The sequence below is a fragment of the Polypterus senegalus genome, chromosome 3 (genome assembly GCF_016835505.1).
Source record: "Polypterus senegalus isolate Bchr_013 chromosome 3, ASM1683550v1, whole genome shotgun sequence".
NCBI lineage: Eukaryota > Metazoa > Chordata > Cladistia > Polypteriformes > Polypteridae > Polypterus > Polypterus senegalus.
Genome location: NC_053156.1, coordinates 175,259,021 through 175,273,158, shown reverse-complemented (window position 1 = coordinate 175,273,158; position 14,138 = coordinate 175,259,021). Strand labels below are relative to the sequence as shown.

General features: G+C 37.9%; 1 protein-coding gene and 1 long non-coding RNA gene across 2 annotated transcripts in view; one reads left to right on the top strand and one right to left on the bottom strand.

The window, feature by feature from the left end:
* acbd3 (acyl-Coenzyme A binding domain containing 3) overlaps positions 1 to 4,241 on the bottom strand; it is a 60,311-nt gene extending 56,070 nt beyond the window's left edge. Inside the window, exon 1 of the mRNA XM_039748224.1 lies at positions 3,885 to 4,241. Within this exon, the coding sequence (XP_039604158.1) occupies positions 3,885 to 4,149 (265 nt within the window). The 5' untranslated portion in view covers positions 4,150 to 4,241. The remainder of the gene's footprint in view (positions 1 to 3,884) is intronic.
* Positions 4,242 to 4,245: 4 nt separating this feature from the next.
* LOC120525697 lies at positions 4,246 to 12,886 on the top strand. The gene is made up of 2 exons (XR_005632997.1): positions 4,246 to 4,382; positions 12,590 to 12,886. It is a non-coding gene; the product is annotated as an uncharacterized LOC120525697 (long non-coding RNA).
* The last annotated feature ends 1,252 nt before the right edge of the window (positions 12,887 to 14,138 follow it).

The window sequence follows — 14,138 nt, the reverse complement described above, 5'->3', positions numbered from 1 at the left end:
CACACCAACACTACCAAGGACTGTATGTAGCATTTTGAACAGTTCACAGCTCATAAGAAAAAAAAAAATTTATTCAGAAAAGTACTTAGTTGTACAGTATTTCTGATACATCCCATTAACCAATGGCACTATAACAGAGGCCCACTGACTTCAAACACGACTCAGCTAGCTAGTGTGTATGTATCACATTTACTCTGCAAGGAAAGTACTCAAAAACTAATTTTTTATTATAATTTTTATTTATGAATTTAGTCTTTACTAAAACTCTATAAGCGGCTAATAAAACTCAATAGCACTAAACTTTGTATTATGGTTACTTTTTTCTATTAGAGGGTTAAACAGGACCTAAATTGTACAAATAAACCAATTGTACGTATTTAGATTAATAACTCCTAAACATCTTGTAATGCTCTTGTGAAAATTAATTGTAAAAAGCCTTATAATACTAAGATCAGTCCCCAGTTTAACAGGAATTGTGATTTAGAAGGAAAGAGTGCATTTCCTTATTCTCAGAGTCACTTCATTAATAGAATATATATACTTTATAAAGGCAGTTTACACCTCAGGTCCTTCATATAAAATAGTTATTATGGAAGATTATTCATGCCAAAATTAAATGCAATCCAATGTGTTAATTACACTGTAATATAATATATATGCAAGTGGGTCATTTAATTTTTTTTTAATTTTAATTTAAATTTAAAAACATATCCAAATGATTGATAGAGAATGCAACTTTTAAATCAGTTTAAAATGCAATAGAAAAGCATAATGCATTTTCTAAATTACGATTTCATTCTCTTGAATATCAAAAGAAGAGAAAAAACATAATACCTTGTTTTCACAGATAGTATGAATAAAAAGTTACAAAGAAATCAAGCTTGGTGGATGCTAACATGTATTAATATGTATAAAAAGAAAACAAATTTAGATAAACTAAAAGTAAAATTTTTCAGCGAGGCTGTAAACATACCTTTTTGCCATTTTGGTTAATCACTCCACATTAATGGAAATTATGCTTGCTGCCATAACACAGAAGTAAAGTGGAACTGTTGATGCCCCTTGCCCCACACCTCTTGTCGATGACTGATCATTTGATTATATTTAGCATTGGTACGATTGAAGAGTGGTCCCGAATCAAAACAAAAAACACATGGAGATGCCACTAAGAGAAATGTAAAACATCTGCTTTGCTTTTAGTTATGACATGCAATCTAGGGACAAGAATTCAGATGCAATAAATATGCTTTTGTATCGCATTTCAAAAATGACATGAAATCTGATTGCTGTTGCGAAAAAAAAAACATCATTTGGTTGATATACTGTTAATTTTGACATGATGAAGCCATGCCAATTAGACGCAATCCAAACGGTTAAATACATTGAAATGTAATGCATATGCAAATAGGGAATTTCATTTTGGCACAAATGATCTTTAAAGTATATACAACTAACCTTTAAATATATCATTAATAAACTCGACTATAATAGACAAACAGAAGCCAAAGAACATAAAATACCTGCAGCCTACACGCCTGTTACATACATACATACATACTTTATCAGATATGCACAAGTGAGTTAGCAATAAAGGTGGCCTAACTCTGTTCTAATCCAATTTGGTATTTTTGCTTTACGTAATGTTATAGCCCACATAAATACTTTGTTTCAAATAGAGATGTTGAACAAGGAATACAGTACTATACAGAGAACTCTATATTGCAATTGTTACCATAAACCCATAAAGCAAACATTTGTAAATTTGTTTAAAATGATACAGTTCATCAAAACAGACAACCATAGAAAGTTTACATTTGAGCCCACTCCATTCATTTTATTTGATCTAATTATAAACACTTATCCATGAGTGATCACTTAATTACCCAAAATGATAACATTTACATATGACCATCTGAGGTATTGTGAAGCAATCCAAAACAGTGTGTAAAAAAGTCTGCAATCATCAGCATCACAACTGTGTATCAAAAAGAAAATGCAGGCAAGCAGAAACAGTCAAATACCATATTTTCTGAAAGGCACATTCAGACAAAACTTTGGAAGAGAAACTGCAAAGCATTACTGCCAAATAAGCAACCTGCAGTGATGAAGAAAAATGCTTTTTGTAATTACAAAATTGACATAGTATTGACAAAGGACTAAACCAACACCTAATATACCCATAAAATAAAGTCAAACAAAATACAATGAGAAAACAGTACTTACACTTTTACAAGGTAATAAATGATTATGTACCCAAAAAAGTATAATGTTTTAAGTTTAAATTGAGGTCAGTCTTCTGCCACAATTGGGTTGTCAATGTAATATATATCAAGTAGCTATAGTCTCCTAACTCTAAATAAAACTAGGTTACTCAGTTAAACATATGAAAATAAAGAGTGAAATTTTCTTAAAAACTGATTGTGTGTAAGAGGGATAAATAATGCAATAAAATGAAATGCCCACAAAATCATGGAAAAAATAGTTGCCAATGCTTAAATTAAGCACATAATAAAAGTGGTTAGAGAGAGAAGTACTCTAAGTGTTATTAAAAATAAGAGGAAAAATGCTTTTAATGCCTAAACTGTAGTAATTACTATGTAGTAATATTCAAGTTAAGAGGTGTTTACATGTTATACTATTTTCAGAATTATCATTTATATCTTGAAACACTGAATGAGTTTGAGCTTAATAAATACCTTACAGAAGGAAAGTGATTACGTACAGATTTTGGTAAAACAGAGGTACTTTGTCTGACAACAAACTGATAAAAATCTGTCTATAGAAATGTATAAAAAAGACGGTTGCATATGTTGTTCAATCTACTTGTCTGAAAACGTATTTGCAATGCCCTGAACTTCCTGCTAGTCTGGTGGAGTTATACTCGAAAATGATCATCTCAATAGTGAAACCTATAAACACACTGGAAAGCAGCTTGTATTTTCCGAGTCAGTTAGCTTAATTACTGTGTGTGGTGATTTCACAAAGGTCTCCAAAATCAAGGGTATATGTATACAAAACAGAGGAGATTCTTCTGCAACAAGTAAAAAAACCTATATGCAAGTAAGTTTTCCTCAAGTATGTGAAATCAAAAAATCTTTTGAAACCATAACTTGCTCTTCTACTTGTCACCTATTATTTAAAATAATAGAAGTGTCGCTGAGAAATACTTCTCCAAAAGGAATTTCTGCATTGACCTGTCAGTCAGTTTAAACCTGTCATGAGTCAACGGTAACTACCAAATCATTACTGAATGTGTTTCCTGGTGAAGACAACAATATACAGGTAAATTACCGTGCATGACAGTCGCATAATCGGGCAAACAAATACGGTTTATGCATGTAAACTCAAAGATTAAAATATGAACACATTAGGAAGTCTTTGTTAGTACAGGCCACGACTCTCCTGTGTATGTTACTTATATGTTGTTATTTTGTGACGTCTTTCCCCCGTCAACATGGGGGGAAAAAAAGTTTTAGCTTACTGTTTCCCGTTTTTAATACTGGAGTTACCGCAGAGGAATCTGACAATTCGAAATGCTAGTGTTGTACAACTTAAAACAACTGAACGCGCAAGAGTGAAACTGTGAATTAATATACTTGAGAAAAAGCAGCAGCAGAATAAACGTGTACATCTTGCTTCTAGAAGAGAACTTTAGTATTCTCTAGTACACGTTTCTTCTGAGCACAACTAAAACAAACGTTAAAGCACATTTAAGCAAGCACATGAATGCACGCTTAGAGTTACATGTATGGTTAAAAAAGAATGCCGTGTCTAACGAGAGTCCAGAGGCAAGATACTATGGCGACACACCGCGTAGGTGACGCGACCGGTACCTGTGCACTTGCCAGACATGACAACGCTGTCGAGAAAAAAAAATCATTTACCTTTGAAGAATTTAAGAGCCAGACTATACAGCTCTGGCAAAGGAAAGCCCCATTTCCTTTCCATGGTTTTAGATGTCTCGCCCTCCCCATCTCCATCTAGCTGGTTCTGGACTTCTTTTCCGTGATCAACATGTGACTCTCTCGGTCGCTGGTTGTGTTCTTCCTCGCCCTCTGGATCAGGACTAAGCGTTAGTCCGTCTATAGAAACCTCTAGTCGACTGGAGTTACCACTGTTTGGTTCAGAGCTGTGCAACTCCATCGCCATGATGCTTAGTGTCTCTGCCGGAGCAGCAGCCACGTACCAACTTCCGTTTCATTGCTCGCCGGAACTTCCGGGATCACTGACGGGTGTAGAAGGTGGGCTTGTCACACCGGTGCTGTGGTTGAGGGGATGGGAGGGACAAGGCCGGAGCAGGCTTGTTATCAGATATTATGTCCGGGATCGCTTTTTACATCCGCGTCGGTGGAACCTGCATTTCCGCATGCAAAGATACCGAGGTCTCAGTTTGTTTTCCTTTTTTGTTATTTTTGAAATGCATTATGCTATGTGTGATATTTGTTTACTTAAGTAAACCTAACTACATTTATACAACAATTGTAAATTCTTGAGCAATACACTACTCTGTCAGTACCGACCGCAGCTGCCACTTTTAACGCACTTTTACTATCTGTCCATCCATTTCTAAACCGACTGGTCTAGAACAAGGTCGCATATTGTGTATAGTTTGTTCCTGCTTTAGTGCTCTACTGCCATCTACATGATTGGCGTACTTATTTAAATAATCGCCACAGTACATATTTGTAATTTGCAAATGGTTTTTCTGTGTTTTCATGCTAATATCTGTAGCAATACCACCGCGCCACTCCCTCCTTGCCTTTAAGCCATAGAACGAAATTAAGCTAAACCATCATTTTAACAGGAATTCTTTTTTTGGACTTACTGTAAACACAGACTGGCGTCCTAGGCGTGATTTAGGAGCGAGTAAAGAAGAAACGAGCAACCCAAAAGAAGTTATAATCTACACGGGTTAAAAATGACCTTCACAATGAGAGTGATTTTAGAAACTGCCCTTTAAAATCTTTTATATTTGATTTATTGGTTATCACAAAATACTGATTTTATTGTATTTATGTGGTTTTTGATTGATTGATAGATATATAGATACTGTAGATAGATAAGATACTTTATTCAGGGAAATTTTGGTTAATGCTGCCGCTTCACTGCTCCATAGACATTATATGCACAGTATTGGCACATTCTCTCATTGTGGTGTTCTCCAAAATTGATAACAAATGGGCATGCTTGGTTAATTGGCAAAGCTCATCACAGCTAATGGGAGAGGGTACTGGACAGTGCCCTCCCTTGGACTTTCTCTCTAATGTTGGATCCTCTCTTGTACAAGATGTTGTTGGGATGGGTTCTGTTTCCCTGCAACTTTGTAGTAGAAAAACTGGGTTTAAAATGGGATTGTATGATCTCTTCTATCTTATTTATGTGTGTGTGTGTGGCCTTGTTTGATTGTTATTTTTTTTCGGCGTAACACAGTGGTTAATACTACTGCCTCATAAATTTAGATTCCTGGGTTCAAATCATCCTTTTTCCCCCCGAAAGAATTTTCTCATTGTATTTTAGTTGCTTTTTAAATGGAGAGTTTAGTAATGCTTGTGGTTGACAAGTACTCGATAACATGCCCATGATCTCCTTCTTGCAACTGAGAGGACATGGTGGATATTTGTTGACTGGCTGACCAACCACAAGCGTTACCTGGTAGGGTACAACCAACATAATCAGATTGCGATTCAGACATATGGATATAATACTCCGATCTACACCCTATCACTTAAGCCAGGGGTCCTCAATCATGGTCCTGGAGGATGGCAGTGGCTTCAGGTTTTTGCTCCAACCCAGTTGCTTAATAAGAAACACTTATTGCTCAAGTAACACTTCTGCTTCACTTTAGTTGTCTCACTCATTAAGATTTTTGAACCCTTGTTGCTTATTTTAGTCTTAAGCAGCTGTATTCTTGGTTTTTAAGTTCTCCTAATTAGCAATAATACGCAAATAACAAAATAGACCAACATTTCTCCATTTAGCTTGTTACCATTTACACCTGTGTGTATTTGTCAAGCACTATTGGCTTTAATTAAATACTTGGAAGGAAAGTAAAGAGAAAAAGGTGAAGGACCATTTTAGCCTTCAGATCATTGGAATGATAACCTTAGAAAGGGGAAGAAAATCTAGGAAATGAGAATTCCTGACATAGCAGAGTTAAAGCACTAACAGGCCATGAAATTAAATTATTGCCAAGAATTGCTTTCTAATTAAGCAACCGGGTTAGAACAAAAACCTGCAGCCACTGCGGCCCTCCAGGACTGTGATTGAGAACCTAAACCTAACTAAACCAGCCACCGTGGCGTAATACGGAGGCATCGCCTGAGGTGCTGATGTCCAAAGTTCGATCACTGCAAAGGGAAGCAATTGTGTGTACACCTGATGAGCCTCAATTAGGACAATACACGCGTTGTGAATTCTTTGTATTATTTGACAGATACTCTATAACACACATATGAGAAAATACTAAAGGTTATTCATGTCCTGATATACATACAGTAAAAAGGTTGAAGTTTTTGCTGTAGATCCTGAGGTTACACAGTTAAAATGCTGCGTCTTTACGCTACACAGGCAATATTTTATAACTCTAAACTTCTTTTCTTTTGGAAACAACCTTTAACATTTTTCCTTTTAAGGCCTTTCACTATCTCCATATGTTGTTTAGTCAAGAGAGTTGCAAGTGTTATGACTCAGGATAGAAAGGTAAGGCGAGGGATAGAAAGAAAGGGTGGGAATTCAAGACAGGCCAAAAAAGTACAGCTCAGTAAGCCACTTTATAATGGTGGGCACTACAAGGGATTGTAGTCACATCAGGTGTTCCAGAAGTTATTTATATATGGACATCTTATAGCATGTTTGACCGTAGAAGAACCACCAAGGGCCCATGAAGAACAGTATATGGTCCCTTGCAAAAACAATCTGCACCCTGTTATGCTTTTAAATATGACAGTCAGGAGGTTTTTAATTTTTTTATAGGCAATTAGATGCCAAGAACCACTGCCTGACTGGGAAGAATAGGACCAATTTACAGTGCTAAAACTGGTTACAAGACCTGTATTTTAAGGATTCTTAATAGCACTAAACAAATTGTATTAACATTCACATCAATGAATTTCATCACATGTTCTAGCAACATTACCTTTGCAAAAATTGTGAATTTTGTGTGTGTGTATACACTCACAGTTCCATGCAAAAGTTTGGATACACCTGACCAAAGTACATATTTTGACATTTGATAATAAGATGCTGCAGATGTTCTACCAGACGGTTGTGGCGAGTGCCCCCTTCTACACAGTGGTTTGCTGGGGAGGCAGCATAAAGAAGAAGGACGTCTCACACTTGTTAAGAAGGCAGGCTCTATTATAGGAATAAAGCTGGACGTTTAACATCTGTAGCAGAGCAACGGGCACTAAGCAAACTCCTGTCAATCATGAAGAATCCACTGCATCCACTTAACAGTGTCATCTCCAGGCAGAGGAGTAGCTTCAGTGACGGACTTTTGTCGCTGTCTTGCTCCAGTGACAGACTGAGGAGATCGTTCCTCCCCCACACTATGCGACTCTTCAATTCCTCCCAGGGGAGTAAATGCTAACATTATTTAAAGTTATTGTCAGTTTTTACATGCATTTTTATTACTCTTTAATTTAATATTGTTTTTTGTATCAGTATGATGCTGCTGGATTATGTGAATTTCCCCTTGGGATTAATAAAGTATCTTATCTATTTATTTGAGGTAAGAAATTGTAAAGTACATTCTCCCACGTGTTTATTATGTAGTAGCTGGGATTGTTAAGGCATTATTTTAACTTTACTTTAAAGTGAGAACAATTTATTGTGCTTAGGCTCAATTTGTTATGAGACTGGATTCAGCTGTGAACTTATTACTGTTAAAGTGATTACAAGAGAACAGATTGCAAGTTGCAATGGTTTTGTAATGATGAGAGATTACATATGTAGCCCCGATTTTTTAATAAATAACACTGGAGACAATAAGGCCCCGCAGCGTGATGTGGAGCCATGACAAAAAAAGAGAGAGAATTTTTTGCATAAGGAAGAAGTTACGTGAGATGAGCAGGAATCAAACTCATACCAACTGGTTTGAAGGCAAGTGCCCTAACTATTACACCAACATTATATCTTGCCTAGCACAGCTTCTTTGTTAACAGAACATACTGTAGAATTTCATGATATTCAGGAGGGGGTATTAAGATTCCATATATTATAAATGTATAATATTTAATCTATACTAATAAAAGGCAAAGCCCTCACTGACTCACTCACTCATAGATAGATAGATAGATACTTTATTAATCCCAAGGGGAAATTCACATAATCCAGCAGCAGTATACTGATACAAAAAACAATATTAAATTAAATAGTAATAAAAATGAAAAAAAATGGAAAAAAAAAAAAAGCAGACAATAACTTTAAATAATGTTAGCATTTACTCCCCCGGGTGGAATTGAAGAGTCGCATAGTGTAGGGGAGGAATGATCTCCTCAGTCTGTCAGTGGAGCAGGACAGTGACAAAACTCTGTCACTGAAGCCACTCCTCTGTCTGGAGATGACACTGTTCAGTGGATGCAGTGGATTATTCATGATTGACAGGAGTTTGCTTTGTGCCCGTTGCTCTGCTACAGATGTTAAACTGTCCAACTTTACTCCTACAATAGAGCCTGCCTTCTTAACAAGTTTGTCCAGGCGTGAGGCGTCTTTCATCTTTATGCTGCTACCCCAGCACACCACCGCGTAGAAGAGGGCACTCGCCACAACCGTCTGGTAGAACATCTGCAGCATCTTACTGCAGATGTTGAAGGATGCCAACCTTCTCAGAAAGTATAGTCTGCTCTGACCTTTCTTACACAGAGCATCAGTATTGGCAGTCCAGTCCAATTTGTCATCCAGCTGCACTCCCAGATATTTATAGGTCTGCACCCTCTGCACACAGTCACCTCTGATGATCACAGGGTCCACGAGGGGCCTGGGCCTCCTAAAATCCACCACTAATTCTCCAACTTCCCGTGTAGGTAGAAGGCTGAAATTTGGCAGGCTTATTCCTTACAGCTTACTTACAAAAGTTAAGCAGGTTTCATTTCGAAATTCTACACATAACGGTCGACAACATCCGCCATGTTGAACTTTCTTATTTATGGCCCCATCTTCACGAAATTTGGTAGGCGGCTTCCCTGCGCTAACCGAAACCGATGTATGTACTTATCTTGATGGTATGACGCCACTGTCGGCCGCCATATTGAACTTTCCAACGTCACTAATTTTCCAACTTCCCGTGTAGGTAGAAGGCTGAACCCATCTTCACAAAAATGTCATGAAAGTCTGTGTAGCCATTTTTGCATGACAAAGAATAATTTCTGAATAGTTTCATTTTTAGCATGAATGTCACACAGAGAGGTGTTATCATATAAACTGGGATAATTGAAGAATGTGGTTCCTGATCCGTCAGGTAGGACTGAGGGGTCTCTCAAATCAATCTTGATTACCCTGCAATAGTTCCTCCATTCCTACTGTTAAGCCCTTGAAATCTGTTAAAAGGAGCAACAGTGTAGAACATGCTACTTTTAAAGTTTTTTTGTCCTTACTAGTCCGCCTTTTTCCTCTCACTCGTTCTTGCTCTCTTTCTCTCTCATTCTCACTGTTTCTTTTTTTCTGTGACTGACTCACAGTTATTTAGCAATACTCTGTGTCTTTATTCTTGGCTCCTACTCTGCTCAAGACAAAAGGCTCCTTTTATTTGCTGTCTGACTTCATCTATAAGCAATCAGATTGGTGAAATTTGAGTAGGGTGGAGAATAGTGGAGTTACTTGTTTGCTTAAGTAACAGGGGAGCCTGTTTTTGTATTACTTTGCACTGGGAAGAAGACAAAGCTATACGAAATAGTGCATTTATTATAAAACATATACAGTACTATACAAATGTAGAGTTACACTAAGTATGAAGGAAAAACAAAAGCCAGCCTCTATTAATGTTATGATCTTTTCTGTATAGATAATACTTGTCTAATAAGTGCAGAGGCTCACTCACATCTTCCACCTTTTGTATACATGCTAAGGCAGTCCATTCTTACTTCTCATCTCTCCCTTTTGACCTTGGCTTTATCCTCCCATTTGTGCCCCTCAGCCTAAGTCATCTTCTCTCTGTACACTCAGAAAAGAGTTCCCACTAAAGATGCTTTACACTCCTCTCAAAAATACACACAGTATTATAGGTACCCCTTCCTTGTCTAAAGGGATTCCAGGCTAGACCTCCTTATAGTAGCCCATGGTGACCTCGCACTCCAAACATTTAAGGGGTACAACTTCATGGCATTGTCCATGCTTTTAATTCTTTTAAAGTCAGGGGCTATGTGCTACTCTGCCAGCTCATTGGGTTAGAATTGGCTCCCCTCTGGTACTCACTAACCTTGCCTTTAAATGAACAGTTTGGCCTCAGTTTTTCTAGCAAAGGAACGTTTGACACCCCTGCCTAGTCTCTCTCTCTACCTCACTGCCTCTTTAGTTAGAAAGTCACACATGCATGAAATCTAAAAGACACCTACATCCTCAGACTCTGAGCACTCCCCATGCACTCCTTTTTAGTTTCCAGGAAGTGACATATAATGAGGTGTAGCCCATACTGATAGCATTGTATACTGTATACAGTATGTCATAACTCCACTACGTCCTTTTACAAGTGAACAGTTGTTCAACACCTTTTCAAGATCAACTCATAGCTTTTTAAATTCTAAAGTAAGAAAATAAATATGTGAAGGTTCAGAGCTCTTTGCTGGTTGGCTTTAGAAATGAGTCACACCTATAGGGTATTAGATGATAACAGGACTGTCTGCAGATTTTAGTGTAGACAGACAACTGTGCCAAGGCAGCTTGTTGAGATCTTACAGGATGATCTCTGGGCTTGGTCAATTTATATTGGAGTGGTACCAAAAGATTTTGTGGGCCGTTCCTTAAAAAAGTAAAATTTTTTCCTAGGGCAGTCTGGAGTTATGAGCCATGGTGTGAGACAAGAAGGAGGTGTAGGAATTATATTTATGGAATTAAGGACAAACTATTGTTCAATGCCTGTTAGACATGTATATTATATGCTCCCTATCACATTTTTATTATTATTGTTAAAAATCCCTGCCTTTACTTTCTCTTACTTGGTTTTGCTAATGCAAAGTTGAAGGTTGCTCAACTCACATCATTCGATAAAGATATTTACTAGGACTCTGTATTTCTCCAACTGCTCATAATTTATACACATCATGATTGCGGAGTTGTCTGAAAGCTTTTGCAGATGGCAAATCTCCAAACTCTTGTTAATATTACTACTACTACATGTTGTGGCGGACGACCGGGACCCATACCCGGCCAGGACGCCCCTTTGACACTGGGGCTGGGGGAGCAGCCACGGGATGCACACTTTGTCCACCGGAACGCATGGTGGCAGCCCTCCTGGGTTACATCAGGGCCACATCCATGGGACTTCAGGGCTCAGACCTGTTAGGCTCCGTGGCCACCACCCAGAGGAGCTGCATGGCTTAATGAGCCCCCCGTGTGGGCTGGAATGCAGCGAAACCCGGAAGTACAGCCTAATTAGGCCAATTACCACCTGGAGCACTTCCGGGAGGGTTATAAAAGGAGCCTGCGGCCACTACTCAGGGCGCCAGAGTTGGGAGGAGGAGGAAGAAGAAGAAGAGTGTGTTTTTGGGTGTTTTTCTTTTGGTGTTTTTGGGACTGTGTAGGGCCTGTGAGACATGGGGAAGACGTGCCTCACAGCTGAAGACTAGAGTAAAATCTTTTGTTTATTTTTACACGTGCCTCCGGTGTCAGTCTGTGTCGGGTCATCGCCTGTATAGCGCTTTTGCCACACTGTCCAAAGTGAACAGGTCTGGAAACAGGACAGTTTCTTGCATGGCCTCTCTGTTGCTGAATATTCTGCACACAGCTCTGGAGTCTTGCTAGCATGTTACATAGTCAGTAACCCAAATACTAAGGAAATAACCACCTTCATTAATGACAGAATATAAACTAAGTTTAAGTTCTGTATGGTGTTGAGGGAGCTGGAAAAGTCAAAAGATTAGCCTGGCACTGCTGCCTGACCCAACCAGATAGGAATAGCACTGAGTAGTGGGCAGATGGTGGCATCCTGCACTATAATGTGTGCATGTTAGGCAGCCTGCAGGGGTTTATGTGCTCTTTTCACCTAAGGTCTAAGAGAGTTGAACCATAAGCTTTTGCTGAGTTTTGACTTGATGTGAGATGTTAAGACTACTGGCAACAGCTATTCGTTATCCAAGCCAGAAGTTCTTTTGTGTATTTGGGTGGTTCCGTGTGTATTATAAAATATATATCATAGTGTTTGTGACAAAGACACATTTTACCTTGATTTGTTCCACAGTTTAAAATTATAAACCAACCAATTCAGATGTGATTAAAGCGCACATAGCACTTTATCCTTTATATGTGTGTGTATATATATATATATATATATATATATATGGTCACACACGTGCACATGGGAAGCAGCTAAAGGGTAATTCCATGCCAGACCAGGGGGTGGCAGAGTGCACTGACCTTTTTTCTCACTTTCCTGCAGACTGTTCACAGGAAATTCCGCCTGGCCCTAGTGACCTCACTTCCATTGAAGAACCCATGACCGAAGAGACTTCCTGTTCCGGCCCTTTTGATGACATCACGTCCGGGTCTGAACCTATGGAAGAGGACTTTTCTGTTTCTGCCCTTGATGACTTCACTTCCATTTTCTGGCCTTTAAAGCAACCATATTTGACTAACATCATCAGTTATGTTTTGGACTCCATTCTGAGCACATCAGTGCTAGCAATTTAAACATTTGCAGCCAAGAAATTTTATATGGGTGGCTGCCCCAAACCTTTTTATGACTCTTGTGTCTGCTTTTTGTGACTATATATACAGGTGTGTATATATATATATATACAGGTATATATATATACAGATATATATATATATATACAGGTATATATATACATACACACACAAATTAACAAGTGTTTAATAGTACAATAGTGATCTAACATATAAAGAGAAAATAACATGGAACAAACACTGACGCTTTCACACAAATTGTGTGAATTTTACATCGCAAAAGAAAGTGTATGATGGCAAAGAGTTTGAAATCAAGACCACTTTGATAAAATGTCTATGAAAAATAATGGTCTTTATATGGTGCACTGGACACTATTTGAAATTGCTTTACAGCTAAATATCTGCATAGTTATTTGTATATACTATATGTGTACTTCTTCCAGTTTACATACAGCAGGTCAGGGTACTCATAGTCTTATTGACAAATAGTTATAAGTATCAAAAGTTTGACTAACAATTCAAACATGTCCAAGAGCAGTCGAGAATGTTGACTATTAAGTGTAATTGGTTTCCATAAGTTTCTTATGGAGCCATTGTTGCAGGAAGATGGTTTTAGTTGGGTAGGCAGTGAACATGAGAGAGAACAGAGTAGCTCCATCATTTGTGAACTCTGTGGGTTTTATTAGTATTGGCCTGGAGAAGCAATGTCTTGCACCTGAAGATGAAGGCCAACAAATCTGGTTCTCGACAACCCTATAGGTTTCCCTAATCCAGTAATATTTTTAAATGGTATCTTCATTGTTGGAATGGAGGAAAAGCTAATATAAATGTGTTGAAAGCTATTACATTCTAGCCGGCAGGATCGTTATATTGGTATGTAAGCCTTCCATATAAATTGTTTAAATATACTGTATAAAATACATATGTGCAAGATCACAATCCATTGTTTTTCTGTGGTACAATCAAAGATACTTTAGGTTATGAATTAGCTAAATATGCCCCTTGGCCACCTTTTAGCACTAATGAGCTTTAGCAATACTTAAAGTGTAGTTGAAGATTTTAAGTTCCAAATCTGCATTTAAAAAACTCTGAGTATGGAAAATACATGTATGTTGTATCTACTCAGTATAAGACACACTGCAAAACATCAGCTGGCTTAGTGATGCCTGTTTCTAAATTGTTGCTTAACTCTGTTTTTTGTGTTTTGAAGTGGTAGAGGCTTTTTGTTGGATGGCTGAATGAACAGAGGTGGGATAGGGGTAGGATGTAAAAAGCTGATGAACACATTCATATCAGGAAGA